General features: G+C 38.3%; 2 protein-coding genes across 3 annotated transcripts; one reads left to right on the top strand and one right to left on the bottom strand.

The window, feature by feature from the left end:
- Nucleotides 1–43: 43 nt before the first annotated feature.
- LOC139778011 (uncharacterized) lies at nucleotides 44–11,737 on the bottom strand. Of its 2 annotated transcripts, XM_071715752.1 has the most exons (8): nucleotides 11,618–11,737; nucleotides 11,003–11,140; nucleotides 6,820–7,066; nucleotides 4,269–4,342; nucleotides 4,115–4,213; nucleotides 1,802–2,131; nucleotides 1,379–1,657; nucleotides 44–1,010 (listed from the first exon to the last, which is right to left on the bottom strand). In XM_071715752.1, exons 3-8 carry the CDS (start codon nucleotides 6,850–6,852, stop codon nucleotides 818–820), a joined length of 1,008 nt encoding a protein of 335 aa, XP_071571853.1. In that variant the 5' UTR covers nucleotides 6,853–7,066; nucleotides 11,003–11,140; nucleotides 11,618–11,737; the 3' UTR covers nucleotides 44–817. The 2 variants fall into 2 exon arrangements, with proteins under 2 accessions (XP_071571853.1, XP_071571852.1); XM_071715751.1 differs by lacking the exons at nucleotides 6,820–7,066; nucleotides 11,003–11,140; nucleotides 11,618–11,737 and adding an exon at nucleotides 5,900–6,416 and having other exon boundaries at nucleotides 4,115–4,342.
- A 2,237-nt stretch (nucleotides 11,738–13,974) lies between these two features.
- On the top strand, nucleotides 13,975–19,165 carry LOC139778007 (uncharacterized). Its single transcript, XM_071715746.1, has 4 exons — nucleotides 13,975–14,787; nucleotides 14,874–16,326; nucleotides 16,937–17,096; nucleotides 17,312–19,165. Exons 2-4 carry the CDS (start codon nucleotides 14,942–14,944, stop codon nucleotides 17,951–17,953), a joined length of 2,187 nt encoding a protein of 728 aa, XP_071571847.1. The 5' UTR covers nucleotides 13,975–14,787; nucleotides 14,874–14,941; the 3' UTR covers nucleotides 17,954–19,165.
- The last annotated feature ends 759 nt before the right edge of the window (nucleotides 19,166–19,924 follow it).

Raw genomic sequence — 19,924 nt, 5'->3', positions numbered from 1 at the left:
TTATAATTTTTCATCAAAAATTCTAGGCTATCCTAAATATTGATTATATTTTATACGCAGTTTTTATTATCTCTTCTTATTTATGTATTTTTACATCTTTGGAATATGTTATGTAAAAGTTTCAGAATTAATAAACAAAAGCTTAAATTTACGATTCTATTAATTCGTTAATAGTTCGCTAATAATATTTAAAAGTTAACGAATTCTATCTACAAGTTTAATATAACTCTATACATATATAAGGACCACCGATACCTATATCGACTTTCTGTTAAGCTTTTAAGCGTGAAACAAGTGGAAAAAGAAATTAATTAATTTAACTGTTTAGTTAAATTTAAATAAACATTTATCAAATGTGCGCTATTATGGAAGATTCTTATTCTTGTAAAATATATTGCAATATATTAAATACATTATAAAATATATACTTATTAGAGAAACAGAAAGAGCTTACTTTATTGTATTTATTCGATTTTGTTGAGAAAGACGTATTTGGAAATTAATAATTAATTAATTAAATAAATTGAAAAGATTGTGCACTCGCATACGATCTGTTCGTTTCTGCCATCATAATTCAAGATGTCTGACATAGCTATCGGCAGACTTGATATAACGATTCTCTGTATTGAAGACATTACAATGTATTGTCAATCGTATATTTGGTGATATAATTTCTGGATTTAATAATCGACTCAAGTTCTTTTCTTTGTCTTTTTCTAGACATATTATAAGTATTCGACAAAATATTATATCCCTGAGAATTGCTATTGACATCCCCGGAAGAAGAATACCTCATTATTTCTTGTGCTGTACACCCTTAATAAGGAACATTATCTCGTACGTAGGCCTGCTTTCGATATTCATGATGCTGACATTTACCCCACCAAGACCGTTTCACGCATACCTTCTGTGGTTTCAAAATAAAGCACTTTGATTGGAGTACGTCGAAAAAGATTTTGCCTATAAAATCCGCCGACGCAGTTCCGGCCATTTTTAAACACGTGCGAAATCTGGAACATATAAAAAAAGATCTCAAAAATACGATAATTGTCACAAGCGTTGGAATTGTTGCACGCATCAATAATAAATTTTGTGTCATTTGTTAACTAGCTATAGAGATACCAACTATTTGTATCGAATGTCGACCATATTGCAATATTGTTTAAGAGAAGATCTTTACAGCGCATGCATTAAAACACGTTAAATCGCATCATTACGTTAAACAAACCCAATCAATATTTTCTGAAGATTAGATAATTACTCGAACATCCAATTATATACTCAAATATCGAGAACTCTCTATTTTTGATATATCGGCATTCTCTCACGAGCATTTCTTCTCAGACCGTATTATTTAATAATTTCACTAATTACTAACCGCTCGTCGCAAGCGCAATGCATCATGCTTGAAATTCTCCAATTGAAAACGCCGTAACGCGTCTCGAACGCCGGTATGTAAAAAGGACAAGCTGTATCGTGTTTGCGGCAACAGGCATCAGCCATGCCGAAGCCGCCCAAATTGGTATACTTGGTAGCACGGTCACCACGACCGCACCATTGCGTCCCTGGTATCATGAATAATTCCCTTCGACTCCGATTCCGACTCCGACTTTGCTTTCCATTACTTGCTGTCGCGTTCGTTGATTTTGCGTATTTCCTGTTACAAAGAAAGCTCACTTTTTCAATGCATATTTTTGTATAACCGGCATCGCCTTCGCTTACGTAGCTTAATCCGAGGGATTAAGCGATCGAGCTCCAGCTCTCGAGGGATATACTGATCGCTGATCCTAGATACTCATACCTATGTCGATGTTGGGTCATGGCTTGGCTTCGTACTCGCATCCTCATGCGATCGCATCGGTGACGAAGCTCCGATGTCGACAACAGCCAAGAGAGGTCACGGGGTATTCTCGAAATGTCCTTACCGTCCCGTTGGAACACCTCGATCGACACCTCGTCACCGTCATCGTGATAGCGATAGACACCGCGAGAGCTTGGCAAACACTCGCTGTCGTCCCACCACGCGAGCTTCTCGTCGATGCAGTCAGTCAATGTTTCACCGGCGTATATCAATTGCAGCTTTCTGTTCGACTTACGAAGCCAGACTTGTCGCAGGGTCACATCCGTGTTTCTATCAAAAGAACAAACGTTATTATAATCTAATTTTCGGTTAAGTCTTACGCGTCAAAATGATAAAGAAAAATATTAAAATTTGAAAAATATAGTTCATGATGTTATACATATGTATTAGTCAAGTCTATTTCTTTCGCAGCATTATTTTTTAATTCAAAAGAAATTAGAATAATTATCATTAGAATTAGCCAATCATTAGAAGCAACATTTGTAAAAAATTCAACTATATCCTAGCAAAATAAACTTCCTATTTATTTACCGTCTTGAAATTGATAGAAACTGTATGTATAATAATTTTACCGATTTATATCAACGTTATACATATAGATATATTACATATAGATCTGCATAATTCTGTGATTGCTTATTTAGCCTAATGTGCCATAATACAATACAAAAGAAGAAAAAAACAAAATCGAATTTTCTCAACAAATAATTCAGGCGATAAGAGCAAATTCGAAAAGAGGGGACGGTCAACGGAACGGAAAGCAGGGCGTGCACTTTCTTCACGACGGTAAAAGAGCTTTCGTCCTGCGTTTAAGTGCAAAGTGACGCTTCGTGGTTGTGGTATTCCGTGGTATCCTCGTGAGAGCATCAGCAGATGAGTCCCATCTAGGAGAGTAAAACAGGACGGCGACCTACCGAACTACGTTTAGGTCCAGCGCAAAAGGGGCCAATCCGATCCCTATACGTAGAGGTTCCAGGACATCCGCTCGTCGCAGAACCTAATCCTTGCTTACTTAACTTGCCGCTTTTCGGCTTAAGAGCTTGCTTGGCTTTGCGGTTACTGTCAACGAATAAACATGATAAATTGTATCCCCCTTTTTTGGCTTTCAAATCTAATGAAATAACAATTATATATTATTCCATTTTATTATCATTATTGTTTTATGTAATCAAATTGTTTCTTTTGATTTTATTAATTTTTCATGGCACAATATACTTTTGCGTCTTTTTCTTTTCGCGCATCTTTTATAAAATGCAGATGTTTTCGTTAAACATTATTTATTAATTATCGATCTCTTTTATATGTACATAACAATAATACTTTCTTTCTTCTTTTTTCTCTATTTCTTGTTATTTAAAAAAAAATTGCATATTTTAAAAAAGAATGTATTTTTGACACATTCCTGTTGCATACTTTTCAAACGGTTATCATTATATCCATACATAGTTAAACAAAGAAAATTATTGAAATATTGTGACGCAAAGTTAAACTTGATATATAAACTTTTTAACTTAGCATCGAGACTATTTATGTATAAATATTAGCAGATATATGTAAATATTAACACATGCAATTTTTTTGAAAACTAATTATTAAAAATGGACTCGTCCTTTAATGTAATCTGGTAGAGAAGAAGAAATAAAATGTAGAATTTATTCATTGGTTTGAACATCGATTCTTTTCCATAGGCGTTAACGCGGCATTACAATTGTATTGAAACTTATTACGGCTGACAAGGATTCACAGAGACCGTTCCATTAGACTGTATCAGCGTTCTTCGGAGCGATGGGTGGCATTTGAAAGACCTAACCGACGCTAAATGTATACATAACAGTCAAGCTTCCACGTATATTGGCAATAGTGAAAGGCGGCATTGTTTTCGTGCTTGCCAACCAGGTTCCCGCACTTCCCGCCGCTTCAATCCTCCCGACTACATACGGACGGAACGATGGGTGGGATAGGAAAAAGAGATTTGCCTATATCCGAGAAAATGTTATTTCAGGAAAGAGGATAGTACAAGTTACTACACGCTAGCCTTTGTTACTACGAAAACACTCGGCACATGTTTCATGAAAGGAAGCGTGTACTAAGCAGAGCAACATCGGCGAGTTCAGACCTCGATATACAATGTTATACAATAGGGTAATTTGTTACGCGCTTACTTTGAATGTATCAAAGCTGTCTGACTCGATCTAACTATTTCAACGTTTTAATTGTATTAAGATGTAAAAAGAGAAATGTGGCTATGCCCACCCCCAATTGACAGTGATCTCCTTGGCGCAAGCTCCGGGCCACCGGATGAGCCGTTCCACTCGTCCATCGGACAAGATCCTGATGACCGAAATACTGTGACTGGAAGACGTCCCGGTCAGTTCGGACGAAACATTCGATCGTGCAAAATATGTACCTTCTCGTGGTAAAGCTCCGACAGACGATTGCGTGAAAATCAACCCCAATGCCAGCAGCAGCAGCATCGGGTACCTATTCCAGAAAGCCATCAGCCTCTTGTAATTTGTAATATTTCTTAAACTAATATATAAGCGTAGATCTATCACAGAACAACACCGAAATATTTTTTTACCAGAGTACAGGTATACAGGAACGAAATTAAATATATAAAACTTTCCGGTACAAAAAGACTTCGTTACTTACATTCTCTATCTCAAAATAATTATAAGGATGCTGTCTGTAATCCTGCCAATATTTCAATGTTCTTCCGATACATCTTGTATAACAAGATATTTTTTTTTTATATGAAATGATTAATTGTACTATTCAAAAAACATCTTGAACAAGTTACAATATAATTTATAGCTTCTTATTGTTTTCCTTGCATGGAATCCAAAAATAATTTTGAAAATTGAATTTGTAAATGTTGAATTTTATCGAATATTACTATCTGATTATTGCTTCTATATCTATATAAATTTTTTACTTTTTTTCGAAAGTATTGCAGTTTCTTTCAAACTCCGAAAAAGATAAACGCGTGCAATATATGTTTCGCGAGTTCGTGCCATAATTTGAAGATCCGATAACAAATTTATAATTTAATCTATAGTTTTTAATTCATAAATATTAATAATTTGTAATATCACATTTCCGAGAATTATGAATTATATCGATTATTACCCAAAACCAAATTTATACATATTTATACGATAATTTTAGAAATTATTCCAGCAATTATGTATTCAAAAGCTATAACATCAAGTCATAAGACAATATCTTTACGCATTTATAGCGTGCCATATAGGCCTACTACCTAATCTCGTTTAAAAGTTCTTTGGTCGGAATATACAAGGTGATCCGATAAAAACAGGATACTTGATTAATTCTACTGGACGCGTAAACATAAGAAAAAATTTTAAAAGAGTAACTTATATAACAGCAAAAATAAATAAGAAGAAACAAAAATGTACATTTTTCATTAAAACAAAAAATGCACGATATTAAAAAAAAACAATCCGAAAATATATAATAAAAAAATTCTTCTTTAGTTGCTTTTTAAAATTATGCAAATTACGTCTTCGTTATTTTTTTGCATTTTTAATTTAAGAAGAATTATTCAAATGTCCTATTTGGGTCCATATAATGGATATTATCAATATATTTTCTCTTATCATTTGTAAAATAATATTTAGAATTAATTTATCAAATGTGTAATTAATAAATTTGTGTTTAAAAAAATGATAAATATAAATGCAACATTATTTATTGGCGCAAAATGTATATTTATATTAACGCGATATAACTTCTCACGCTATTCGTGGACATACTATCACGAGAAGATCACGTCATCTTTTTTATCTTTCTTTTTACACTTATCTATATTTTTAGTATCACGAGTTCAAAGCTATGATCTTTTTTTTATAACTAAATTTCTCAATATCTACATTTCTTAATATTTTTCTACTATTTGACTATTATTATTAGGTATAAGAAATTCGTGAAATTAAAATTAAAAATTAAAATTATTTTTAAAATAATTATCGCTTTCTTAAAAGTTACATGAAGTGAACAACAAACGTGCTCTCATACCTCTTTGATACACTCATCTGTACCATCCAAAATTCAAAAATGTCAAATTCTTTCGATCTTCAAGCACGAAAAGTTCAAATAATGCCATATGTGTATTTTCACATAACGCTGTCGCCGGTTTGAGGAGAAATTTTGTAGTCTTTCATATATTCACTTAACTTTGCACTTATGTGTTTACAATCGTGTGAAAAAAAGATAACTTAATTATATCGTGCAAATCCGAAAGAATTGACGAAAAAAAAACGGTGCACGGTCACGTGACTGCCTGGTTCACTTTAAGCATCACTAAGCGATCTTTTTATTAAGGTTTATTGAATTTATTCATCGAGATTACTTATCGAGATTGTTACGATTAGCAGGATTAGCTTATTGAAAATTTATATATATATATATATATATATATATATTTTTTTTTTTTATTCGTGCAACGCTTTCGGCGCTTCAAGTGCACTCGGCGCCACGCGACGTGACAATCGAGTGAGTGTCAGTCCACGAAAGCCAACCACCAACCGGCCGTACTAACAACTGGCGCGCTACGCTCGCGGCTCTCCCTTAAATACCGCCGAGTACAGTTCGGGTGGTTCGGTTGTCCAGCAGTTCACCTATACCACCACGGTTCTGTCACTTACGGCCTCTCTTCTCTCTCGTCTCTTCGCTGCTCTCTCCCTCCTCCCCCCGTCCTGCTCTACTACGGGTGCACTTCCAATAGTCCTACCCTACTCCGAGTTTCCCTTCTGCAGCCTCTCCGCCGTTCGGACACCAACCAAACTCCACCCCGTGCCCCTTCTTCTTGTCCTACTCCTTCGCATCACCGGCATCTACCGCCAACGAGCCGCGCGCCTGCCAAATCCAATCCCACCTACTCATCCCGCGGGATCTAATCTCCGCGCGGTCTTGCTCTTTCTTTCCGTCTTACTCGCCAATTTCTCTCTTTTCCCTTCGGCGCGCGGCATAGCCCAGAGCCCAGGCTGCAGGCTGCAGGCTGCAGGCTGCAGACCTATCGTCGATTTCTTTCAGCCTTCCAACGACTGTGGTAAATGCCGGTGCTTTGGTCCCGCTGATGCATCCATCACCGCGCGTCACTGCACCTTGTGGTCATCGATATTCGACATTTCGACGTAACCGTGTAACTGCAACCGTGTGCGCAGCGAATTGCGAAAAAGCGCCCTGTAACATAATATGCTGATATCGGTCACGACCTTCCGCACACTTATCGCGAAGCACGCGTGTAATCGGAATATACAGAGTGACTTTAAAATAGGTCGCTAAATTTTCCAGCCGTACGCTTTGACCCCTTTGGGGACCCTTTGAATTTTTCCTTTATCACAAGTGCAATGTCAAGAGTTCTTTATTTACGAGCGATTTTAAAAATATTAAAAATTTTTACCAACTAACTTCCGACAAGAATAGCAAATGACGAAGCTACCGATCTAAGTTTAAATAAACTTTTATAAAAATTTAATCACGAACGTATATTTAATGGCGACGAAGAAGGTAATGTCCGATCTAATTTCTGCCAAGGAAAACTCGATATCAGGTTGATTAGATTCTTGATAAAATTATATACAATTTGAAATTCTACACTGATATAAAATAGACAGCAAGCGATGTGAGATATACATATAATGTATAGAGGCGAGCTCTATTTAACAAGTTACTTTTTGCCTATCTACGTTCTTCACTTTCTCATTATTATCCTATATAAAACGAGCCGCGCGGTGTTACGCGTTAGCACGATGAATCGTTCGACAATAATAAATTATGCAAAACCGTGTGATAATCGCAGTTGTTGTCATGACTGCGGTGAAATCATCGGTGAAACATCGTCTCACAATTGGCATGTGGCCAAAGGTCATTTTTCGCGTAAAACGTGCGATAAACTTTCGTTCCTGCGTGTCGCGCGTATTATTTTTTGCGTAATTACGCGTACGTATCTACAAACCTTAGTACGTATGTACATCTACGTGGAATCTTGTTTTACCTTTTGTTATAGATAACTTCTTAGAATATACATTGTTTCACAATTAAGTGTAATTATGTAGATGAGAATTGACTGCCAATTTTTTAATGTTGCAAAATGTTGCTGACAATGTATAATGCTCAATAATTATTATGAAATACTTTTATGTGAAAAGATATAAGATAATGTAATTATAATAAAATAATAATAATATTCCGGATGTGCAATTGATAGTTATATGTATGCTACTTAAAAGTTAAAAGTGAAGAAGACGACGTAATAGTTGCAAAGTAAAGAAAATTAATTTTCAGTAGCGTTTAAAACGGAGCATCTTTGGAAAGGGGTGGTGCAACATAATACCGACAAGTGTAAGATGTCCTGGCCGAGAAGATTCGTACTTTTGTGAATCTGTTCAACGATTTTACGCGCGTGAAATCGCGACGGTCAAAATTATTTGGCGGAACGGATAAGTGGCGGAGAAAAGGTGGCGGCGGCGGTTTCTATCCATTGTAGCCCTTGTAGTTATGACTCTGGCACCGTTGGAGGACGAGAAGGTGCGGGCGGTCTATAGACTCTATATAGCGGCGTGAGAAAGAGTACACTAGGCGCCATGTATACTTCCGCGTCCAAAGTTAGACATTCTTGGATCGAATGCATCACATCCAGATCGTTCGTTACAATTTAAAGCTGTGTCTAAAAATTTAAAACAATTACGTTTGATATAAAAAGTTCAACGTAGCGTTAAAAGATTATATATTAAGTCAGTTAAACGTAGAATAAAAATAAATTGTAGATATTTTAATCACCGATTAATAATGCACGATGTACGATCTAAATACGAGTGTTCGATCCGAGAGTGTCTAGTCTCAGGTGTAAGAGTATACATGTCGCCTAGTGTACAACTCGAAAGGAGGTATAACAGAAGAAAAGGACTACGGCGAGGCAAAAGGCGAGAAGGCGAAGCGAAGGGCGAGATGAGGGTCCGTGAGTGAGGAGGTAATTCCTGCCGTCCGCGATTGTTCGGCTTTCGAGGGTTCGCGAACGAGTCACCGCCTTTATATGCATGATCCTGAGAGTGGTAAAGCAAGCTGGACCAAACTTATTCCCGTTGTCCTAGTCTCAAACGCCGAAGGCCCTCCCTCGACCTTCTGTCGGACAGCATCGAGAAAGCGTTTGAACGCTTCCTTGCTAATCACCGTTACGAATCTGCCAGTGAGCTAGGTATTACCAATCCGCGATTGAAAGGAAATGCAATCGGTCTGGAGCATCCAATATATATCACTTTTATATCATCGTTTTGACGACGTACGACAGACGACGGGTTTAGCAAGATATTTTATTGAGAAACTTTTAAACTTGAGATATCCTCCTAAATTCGAAATATATTGATATACCTAAGCTTGATTGCGACAATTTCAATAATTGTACGTAAAACACGTATGACACACGCGATACGCTTTACTTCAATTTTAATAAAAAAAAAACTTAACATAAAAGTCATTTCGACTTTTCAAATTGCAATGATTAAATTTGTTAACTAATTATATTTAAAATTCCTAAACTTTTGAATTTTTTTCAGTGATGGCTATAAGTTAATTTAATAATGCACATTGACGGGAGCTTGAATCGACCTACGCTGTACCTCGTAGAGGAATCTCGTCGGCGAGTATAGTAGAGTTGACCCCCTTTTCGGGCTGCTTTCGTCGCGACACTTAAGGCAGCATTCAGGCAGCCGTCATTTTTCGCGACAATTACCGTGCAATAATTACATAATTCTCGCCACACTCGGCACTTGGCGCTAGGAGGGATCGTCGAAGGTAGTTAAAACCACAAGTGGTCGAGGCGTTAGAGAAAGAGAGGGGAGGAAGAAGAGGGACGTGGTTCCTGGTTTGCGTTGAACGATGTGCTGTAAGCGATAGACGCGGTTAACCCTACGGAAGCCGCGATGTAATTGCTATAAAATGGCGGACAATGATTTCTTTAACTATTGCTTAAAAGCAGAAACAAAATTTTATTTTTATTTTTTTACTTTATTTTCCAGAGGCGAGTATGACTAAGAATGATTAAGAAGAATTTCGTGACCGCGAAACAAAACGCAGCGAGAACTCGAAAGTCTGCAGAATCTATCAAGACAGCAAACGAGGGATGTGAGAATAGGCGTGAAGATTTTCGAAGAAACGCCGAGAATCACCGAACGAATGAAGGAAAGAAGAGAGAAAATTCGACCGTCTTGCTCCAGCAATTTATCCGCATCTCTCTCCCTTCCGTCCTTTCATTTTAGTTCGCGATGAGACAATGGGACAACAGTTGCAAGACGCGATAGCGCCGGATTAATTCTCGATCGATTTCGAAGCTACTCCATCCACTCGTATTGTCCACAATCGACCCTGAGAGTCGTCAGCTTCACTACGTAGATGTGTACGATGTACGCGTGAGTTAGTATAAACTGGCAAGTGTGCGCGTTGGTATGCAAGCGCGCGCGCGCGCCCGCGCGAGCGAAGAAGCCGGGACCACCGGAGACTGAAGATCGAATTATTATTATTATCATAACCATCTGCATGCCCGTCACTTTCGAAAGCTTAAAAGTTGGTTCGTTCGCCAGATCAAAGGAAGACCAATGTCGCATTCTCTCTCGAGAATAGAAAAAGCGTCTCTGATGGTGAGTCCCTTAGGCGAGTAAATTTTCAAACAAACAGTACGGTACGTGTATGTCGCTAGATTACTCTTGGGAGTAACATAATCGTAATGCGATTTCAATCGTGCTTATAACGCGGCTCTCGTTCAGGCCCTTAATGTGTATTGATATAACAGAAGACATATTTAACGAAATATATGATTAATTCTTTCCGTTTCTCTCTCTTGCGACTAATTTCCTTTCGCACTTATCAAGATATACATGTATATATGTTAGAATGTATTAGATGATAAGATAGTTGAAGCATTTTTTCACAAAATTAAATTCGACGATAATATTAAATTATAAATAAATATTTAAATAAATTATAAACAAATATTTATATAAAATACACATAATATTGTATTTTATCAAATATAACATTTCTGATATTGAAACGTTAATGAAAGTTTAAATGTTGAGATATAAAATCTTCGTAAAATTCGTAGCTAAGGATAAGGAAACTCACGATAATGTTAGGACACCCTGTGTGTAGACCTTGTTCACGATTGGAGCCCATTTTCCACAGAACATCGATGACCCTCATTAGGTAATCATCTTTTAATTAAGCCAGGGAAAGAATGCCGGCCAGGTTTCCTCTATCACTCTAGAAACAATTATCATATTTCACGGATAAATAGATTAATGTGTTACAAAAGAATTTATATTTTATGTTTAGAACTATCTATCGCTCTCATGTAATAAATAACAAAAATATATTTGTATTATTTAAGATTACTATAATCTTCTATAATCATTCAAGTTCTTTACTTTAGATATAAAATATACATAGCATCTAATTGCATTTTCCCCTCCGGAGCAACTTAATCTTTATTTAATTTCAATATTATCTGAAATATCGTAAATGTTTCCTTTATCTTTTACTTTATATATGAAATTTGAATAACAAAGTGCCGTGACGTTCAACAAGAGTATCGCAGCTGAAATTGATTGTAATTTATGTTCTGAGCAACTTGGATAAAATCCGAACGTGAAAATCATTGGATCATTGGATCGCGATATAGGAGAGATAGCGACGTCATCGATGGTCCCTTGGTAGCGGGAAGACATAATTGATACGTACAAATCACCCCCTGCTGCTGACGCGAGGAGGACGAAGCCAGGGATGAGTATGGGTGTACCGAGAAGGGACGATCGACGAACGGTTGTTTGACGGCACCTCTCCCCCTCTCTCCCTCTCCTACACCGACGCACTACGTGAAGCTGGTATCGCATTCACGGTCCACTGCCTCAGGATTCGGGTCCTCCACCCCGCTTCTCCGCGCCGGCTCTTCCTTGTAAAAAGAGAGAATACAGAGGATACACCACCCCTCGTCGGCGATCCGTAACCCCCGATCCCCCGATCCCCCGATCGTCAGAATCGAAGCTATCACACAACGAAACGTACTTAGCGAACCGCTACATAAATAACGCATCTGCCGTCGCACTTTGCTGCTATATACATGCTTTAAGCGGCTATGCATTTTTCGCTCCGTCGGAAATAGCTACTGTTCACACAAATGCATTGTAAAATCTGCTAAATTCTCCATCTCGTAGCGCCCTGTTGTAGCGGAAACGTTGTAGAAACAATTGGAATAATTATATTAACTGAAGCTTAGAAGATGGCTATGGAATAAATTAGAATAAGAAAAACTCTCGATAAGAAACGGCGCGAGAAAACGTCCTGACCAAGATAAACAGTTATCTGATTATCGAACCAATTTCCAAATGTTAAAAAAGATATACAATTAAAAATTTCAAAATTCATAAACTACGTTATAATTGTTATTATATGGTACATTGTCTGGAGTATATATAACGGACTTTTAAACAAGATGTGAACGTCGTATATATCTTTCATACATCAACTAGAGATGGTTTAACGTACGATACACAAACGTCATGCAAAGGTGGAAGTTGGAATATGGAAGAATAAACGTAAACTATAAGGTTCTCATTCTAACGGTATATATTGGCTTTTTGCCAAGCTCTGATGCCGGACCATTAACGAGCGGGCTTGCTTATCAGTTGCTGAGTTCGCGTTACCAGTGCCGGCGATGACCAGCCGTCCGATGAAACTGTTTCTGTCCTCGTATCACCTAGAGAGACCGCTACGTCTCATAACTCGCCGCATACCGGCTGTAAATGACGAAAACGATCGGCGTAATCGCCAACGCTGGCGTCTATCCTCGATATTGATCACCCATTGATCGTGAGTCCGCCGCGCCGTCCGCCGTTCGCCGTCAGCTGCGTGCTCGCACCCTCCTGCAAAAGTTATTCACTGGCATGAGGAATTATTATATCCTCAACAGTCTTAAGTCTTAACATACAATCGAGAACTCTCTCTCATTGTACTTCCGAATAGATTTAAATCTATAATTTTACACAGAAATTTAAATTTTCCACCAATTTATTTAATTGATCTTCGAACTTACTTCACATTTTGCGTCTATCAAAGTATAATAAATTAAAAAATATATTAACAAACAATTAATTCTTTCTTAAATTCGAGAAGTCGTGTGATTATTTTTAGATATCCAAAATTTTAAAACTTTTACAGTAAAAGTCCCAAGCAGTACATAAAGTCAATGTGGATTAGAACTTTAATTGTAAGAGAAATTTACTGTAAAAAATAAATTTTCGCATGATAAACATTTCCCTGAATTTTTCATTCAAATTTAGTTTTAGTTTTATTAACATTTTTAATAATCATCAAGCGCTTAAACACTTTTTACGTACCCGATTCTCATTAACTTTATCGCGATATGTCTTCATATATGAGATATATATATATATATATAGTTGTGTTTATATAAAAAAAGCACAATTTTACGTATCAATTAATGCATTAGCGCACCTATTTAAGAGATAAACGGAAGGAGAGGGACAAAAGGGAAAGAGGGAAGGGGGAGGGGGTGGAGAGAGAGAGAGAGAGAGAGAGAGAGAGAGAGAGGGGGGTATCCATTGTTTCCATTACAGAAAAGTATTAATTTCCGAAATATTTGGAAATAACAAAGTATCGATGGTATATTTATCGATACATACTTATACGTGTGGAAGCTATCCGAGTCGGAAAAATCCTAAAGATGGATGAGACGGCGATCCACGGCGATAATAAAGCGTAAGTAAGCGAAAGGAGCCAATTAATCGCGTAGCGGTGAGCAGCAGTGGTCGTAAGTCCGAAGACTCCGAAGTCGTAGAAAAGAAAGAGGTTCGGTCGGTTCGGCGGTGTTCGAATATGGCGGAAAAAATGTGGCGACACTGGCGAGTGGCGAAGTGTGCGCCAGTGTGCGGCAGTGTGCGCCGTGCGTGGCCGTGCGCCGTCGGCAAACAAGGAAAAGTGCTGCCATCACGGAAGCGCTCGGCGCGTTCGGCCCCGCTCGGCGACGCTATCGGCGATTCCGCTCCCTCCAAAATCGCGCGTACATTGGCAACATTGTTTTTTGGTAGTTTACAAATAAAATGGCCGATATGTGAGGCTAGTTTGTATGGACAATAAAATATGCAATTATGTAAAATTAATGACCGTCGGCCGTGCGTGCGTCCAAGTCAAAACGTAGCCCCGTGAGCGCGAAACACGGAAAAAGTGCGCGGAGGACGAGTGAGAGTGTGGGAGCGCCGTGGGAGGAAGGTGGAGGTTGTCTTTCAAGACCCGTGGACGCCGCGGGCCGCGGGCCCGAAAGACCGAAACCCGAATACCCGAAACGAGGATATCACTTATGGTCTCCAACACATAGAAGAGTCGCGGCGGCGTGCTTTTTTCTATTGGTGTACAGTGGCGCGGCAACGATACGAAAGCGACTCCTAGAGAGCCGTAGAGGCGTAGAGGGGTTTCGAAAAGGGAAAAACGGCGAACCTTCGAAACGGCCGCCTTGTTCCGATATTGCCGACGTACGGCTCACCTTGTCTCGTGCAGCCCTCCGTCTCGGACTCTCGGCTTGTGCTCCCGGGGCCCGCATCTCGCGACCCCGAGATCGGCGTAAGCGCCTCGGGTGCACATTGCACGCTTTTATGATTGTAGCGACATAATTTTGCTAGATTAACCGCTTGACAGCCCAGTTCTGTAGCCGGGAATAGCCGGGGATATCTGCTTACCTGCTCGTGGATACCGAGGCTTCGTCGAGCTCCGGCAAGCCGCGTCTAGCGTCTAGCGTTCTGCGTCCTGCGTCCTGCATCCTGTTCCTGACGGCCGTTCTTGGCACAGATATGACACCCGTACTTTACCACCAAGGCCGAGATACTGGAGCGTAACGGGTACGTTTACTTGGAACCTCTCAAAATATTTCCCACGGATCAGTTTGTTATAGTGGAAAGGACTGGCACGGAAAATGCATTGACAGAGACGGAGCAACGCATCACCAGTGCCGCGTCCAGCCAGACTAATCCATCTATCACAACCCTGACGAATATGTGTACCACTCCTGGGAATGCGGGTACAGGTTTCGGGTATGCTTGGTCCTTCGGACCGGGGACAGAGACCCGAGAGAACGCCCAAAGCGAACTCGCGACAAACATCAGTTACGCGGTCAACAATAACCAGGATCAAGGATCCAGTCAGAAGATACAAGTCGATATCAAGCCGACCAAGGTTACCGCTACCACTCATCGTCGTCCGATGTTTGCGATGAACGAAAGTTGTCAGCAAACACCCACTACGCATCATGGCCATACAGGCGGAGCACACAATCAAACGACCCACGGCACTCACGTTCGCACTAAAAAGCATCACGACGTATTTTCATTAACGTGTGACAAAGGGGGATGTAATTGCGACGCGGCTCATCCTACACCTCCGCCTTCCTTGTTCTCAAACACCTTAGTTTTTACAACAGCCGACAAGCACGCCATGAGTAAGCACTTCATGACACCGATCGGGCCGTTGCAGCTTACGGCGGAAGAGTGCAATGAGATCTTGATGAAGAGAGCGGCTGCTGCGTCCAGTCAAGCTAACGCGGCGAATAACGTTGCGACCAGTCAGACGGACAATACCGCTCACTTTGGCCATGTTTTGACCCATGTCAATACGACGCAAATCGAGACGAAAGTCAAACAGCAACAGGATATGGGAAGTCAGGTCCGTGTACCGAAAGAACGGCCGTATTCTTGCTCGGAATGCGGAAAATCCTTTCTTCTCAAGCACCATCTTACCACACACGCGAGAGTACACACCGGCGAGCGGCCACACATTTGCATTCATTGCGGCAAGAGTTTTGCGCACAAACATTGTCTTCATACGCATCTGCTCCTGCACAGCGCCGAGAGACCGTACCAATGTCGCGAATGTAAAAAATCTTTCACGCTGAAACATCATCTTGTAACACATACCCGCGTGCATACGCGGGAGCGGCCGTTTATCTGTCAGGAATGTGGAAGAGCATTTCCTCTAAAACGTCATTTAGTGACGCACAGTAAGTTCCACTCGGGGGAGAGACCTTACGTTTGCGAAGAATGCGGGGAATCGTTTTCGCAAAAGGATCATCTTACGATGCATTCGCGCTTCCATGGCAGCCTACATCCATTCGTTTGCCCCGATTGCGGTGCTACTTTTCAGAGGAAGTTCGAGCTAGTTAATCACGGCCGGCTGCATGGCAGAGTACCACATTCGTGTACCGTCTGCGGAAAGGAATTTCTGCAGAAGCGAACACTTTTAGCTCATATGCGTTTACATACGGGCGAGACACCCTTCGCTTGTACCGTTTGCGGAGAAGCATTCCCTCGGAAAGCAGACCTGGTCGCTCATTCTAAGATTCACAACAATAATGCAAATACTGATGAAAAGTCCCTTACATGCAGGTGAGATATCCTATTTAACGTAGCTGCGCGCACAGTTTATTAATTTTACCTTAAGACCATTCCCCTCATATATCCCATATATCCCTCTCGTTATAACTCTAATTGCTATTAAGAGTATGCTATATGAAATTACAAATAAATTTTTCTAGAATCTATGTTTAATAATTTCTTTTACTTGTACTTTTAATAGTAATTAGATATATTCTGACAGTGAAATATATTTATAAGATATATTAAGGAAAGTTTACTGCTTATGTACATATAAAATGTAAAATATATCATATGATGTCACAAAATTGAATTAATGAATATATTGTGATATAAGATATGGCATCAAAGAAAGTTGAATCAAATTTTTGCTTTATTTATGGTACATGTAAATGTGATTTAATATACATCAATATTGTTTACAAACACCAACATCTTTCTAAATTGTTATATGTGTTTGATAAATCAGAAGAGATAAATTTAACTTAATATTATTGCACAGTGATTGCACTTACAATTAGAATAGGAGGAAAAGATAAAAATTATATAGTTATTATAAGGAGTACGTTCAATTTTCGTACTAGTAAAATAAACGGTTCTTAATGAGTAATTATTATTTCAGGGAATGTGGGTTGGACTTCCCGAATCGAGAAGCTCTAAATTTGCACCAGAGGTTACATACTGGTGATCGAACACTTGTAACAGACCTTTGTGGATTAGCAGCCGCTTTTCAGCAAACTCCGGCACATTTCCTTACCCCAAACACTCCAGGAGCACATCAGGTATAATGATTATACATGTGTCGATTTTTATTACAACTCAATACTGACAATGCCTTTAAATAATGAGATTTGGCAAGATTAGCAAATTTATTTTGTCTTTAATGTTAAAAACATTTCAGTATCGAATAAATGTAGCAATATGTGCTCAAAATGTGAAATATGTAAATTATAAATAATAGATTTTTATCATAATACCTTTACTAATATATTTTTAGATGAACGGACCGATAGGAACTCCTGGTGTCAGTCATATGCATGGCGCGACGCAAACATCACCACCAGTGGGTACAGGACCAAAACCTAAGCCACATATTTGTCCTGATTGCGGCCGCGGTTTCGCACAAAAACACGGCTTGTCGCAGCATCAACGACGTCACACAGATGGCAGTTGCCACATAAGATCACACGTATGTGACAAATGCGGCAAAGCCTTCTTCCAGAAGAATCATTTGTTATTACATCAACGTCAGCATATGGATCCGCCACCAAGTATACTTAGACAACAACAGAGACAAGCTGCTCAAGCTGCGGCTCAGCAAGCACAGCAGCAACAGCAGCAGCAGCAACAAGCGCAACAGCAACAGCAGCAGCAAGTTCAGCAGCAGCAGCAAGTGCAACAAGTACAGCAGCAACCACAGCAACAGCCGCAAACGTGTACCGTCGATACAAAAACGATTCAACTACAGGCAATACAACAGCAGGTACAGCAACAGGTGCAACAACAGGTGCAGCAGCAACAGCAGCAGCAGCAACAGCAACAACAGCAGCAGCAGCAACAGCAGCAGCAACAACAGACGCAGCAGCAGCAAGCATGTTCCGTGGACGCTAAAGCAATACAGTTGAATGTCACCATGTGAGACGGTATAAAGATGAGGGACTGGAGAGTCCTTGAAACATTAGCACTCCCAAATGCGCACCCTGCTGCCACCCTCTGCACGCACTTCTCTTGTACTAACAATATACGTTAGATATATATTTATTATCTCTAGATTCAAAAATAATAATCAATTTTACATACAAGAATAGGAATATACAAAGAATATACATATATATACACTATATTCTAATTACTATAAGGCTTGTAACAAGGAAATAAAAGTAACCATATATTAGTGTTTTACATATACAATTTATAAATATACAAATATAAAAATATATAAATATATAAATATATAAATATATACTCTAGACATGTAAAATGAGACTAAAACAAATTAGTTGCCTTAACGAGAAGAAGAATTTTAATGAATATATTAACTATTATGTTTGGTGATTTTTTCATTTACTTTTATTTAGTAGGACATCACTTTATAAGAAAACACATATTGAATAAATCAAGATAAAAAAATAAGTTCGCCGTGTATCGCTGCTTTGTTGTTATCCTTCTCAATGTATTTGTGCGACGGTAATTGAAAGAGGAGATAATCGATGTGTGAACAGTAAAACAGTAACAGAAAGGGGGAAATTCTTCTGTAAACGAGTTTTGGCGAAGAGAAAGAGGGTGGCAGACATTGCGCATTTATGAAGCATTTTTAAAGCTTAGATCTATATAAGATAGCATTTTAGCCCCGCGCAATTTATATTTTTACGTTAAACGATACGAGCAAATTGTTCGTTAAATTTTAGAAATACGTAAGAATCCCGGTTTTATAAAATCCAAATATCAATAAATGGATGTAAATGTTTTTCGTGAGGAATTAACGCGATGTATGGACGCCATATATGATCTTAACGTTATATACGAAAATTAATGCATATATTAGTTTTACATCAAGTTATAAAAGTTACAAGATTAATACATGTATTCGATACATGTATTAATCTTGTTGTACACGTGCACTTCGCGTTTAGAATCCCAAGAAGCCTTTCCACGTGCTTAATTGTCTTTTTCGATTAAAACATTTTCTCCGTGATAACAAAATGTACGTCGCGTGCAGTTACGTGTGAGATTGCTTAGCGGGCTCTTCTAGAAAACGCAAATTTAATTTTTGTCAACAAGAGTATATTAATTAATAGTATAGCTAGAAAATCGGAAGAAATACGAATAAAGGTTTCCTACATAGTTTTAATACGTATCTATCTTTCTTTTCTGAAATAATGTAGAACGCTGCCGATGCCGTATCGGTATCTACAGATATGAAGAAATTGTGAAATTTAAAGTGCAAATTTCATCACGTGTCAGCTTTTCTGCCTCTTTCTGTCTCGAACAAAATTATAGGTATTAACTAATGTTTTTTTTCTTTTAGCTAACACATAAAATTTTCAAGTCTTTCTTTTTTAAACTGCCTCGTCTCTTTCTTTTCCGTTTATAAATTTATCAAATAATATAATGCTCGAGAATACTGTGGATCCTACATCGATATGTAAAAGTAAGTACATATCGCATAAATCACACATAATACTCTCTTGTTCCATATATATATATATAACTTTAGAATTGTATTAAATATTGATCAAAAAGATCGTACATATATATTTTATTTTTATTAATATATAAAAGCTATATAAGAAAAAAAAAGATTCAAGTTATATCTTTTCATTAATCTAATATTTTAGAAATACACAAGCCGACATATTTTTCACCATATGTTTTATATTAAAAAACATGTACTAAAATTGACACAAAGAAGATATAATGTATGAAATTTGGTGTCAGTTAACTTTAAAATGTCAAAAAAAGATTATTATTTATTACATACAAGAATTTTGGAATTATTATTTACTGCAGTTTTAAAAATCTTGGCATTCTATGGTATCCTCAAATTTAAATTCTCACGAAATCCATTTCAAACTGAACAATACATGATGTTCTGCAATTTTTTTATTTG

The sequence above is a fragment of the Temnothorax nylanderi genome, unplaced genomic scaffold (genome assembly GCF_030848795.1).
Source record: "Temnothorax nylanderi isolate EJ_2023f unplaced genomic scaffold, tnyl_v1.0 TNYL_tig0171_pilon, whole genome shotgun sequence".
Classification (NCBI taxonomy): Eukaryota; Metazoa; Arthropoda; class Insecta; order Hymenoptera; family Formicidae; genus Temnothorax; species Temnothorax nylanderi.
The sequence above is the reverse complement of the archived record's forward strand: the minus strand, read 5'-3'. Positions and strand labels throughout refer to the sequence as shown.

Excerpts from the sequence above, each read along its gene's own strand:
- LOC139778011 (XM_071715751.1), bottom strand. The coding sequence starts at position 5,925 with ATGGTACAGATGAGTGTATCAAAGAG. Across the intron at positions 4,343-5,899 it reads CAGATGAGTGTATCAAAGAG|GTACCCGATGCTGCTGCTGC; the intron begins GTATGAGAGCAC and ends TTTCTGGAATAG. Across the intron at positions 1,658-1,801 it reads ATGACCCAACATCGACATAG|GAAATACGCAAAATCAACGA; the intron begins GTATGAGTATCT and ends TCTTTGTAACAG.
- LOC139778007 (XM_071715746.1), top strand. The coding sequence starts at position 14,942 with ATGTGTACCACTCCTGGGAATGCGGGTACAGGTTTCGGGTATGCTTGG. Across the intron at positions 16,327-16,936 it reads GAAAAGTCCCTTACATGCAG|GGAATGTGGGTTGGACTTCC; the intron begins GTGAGATATCCT and ends TTATTATTTCAG. Across the intron at positions 17,097-17,311 it reads ACACTCCAGGAGCACATCAG|ATGAACGGACCGATAGGAAC; the intron begins GTATAATGATTA and ends ATATATTTTTAG.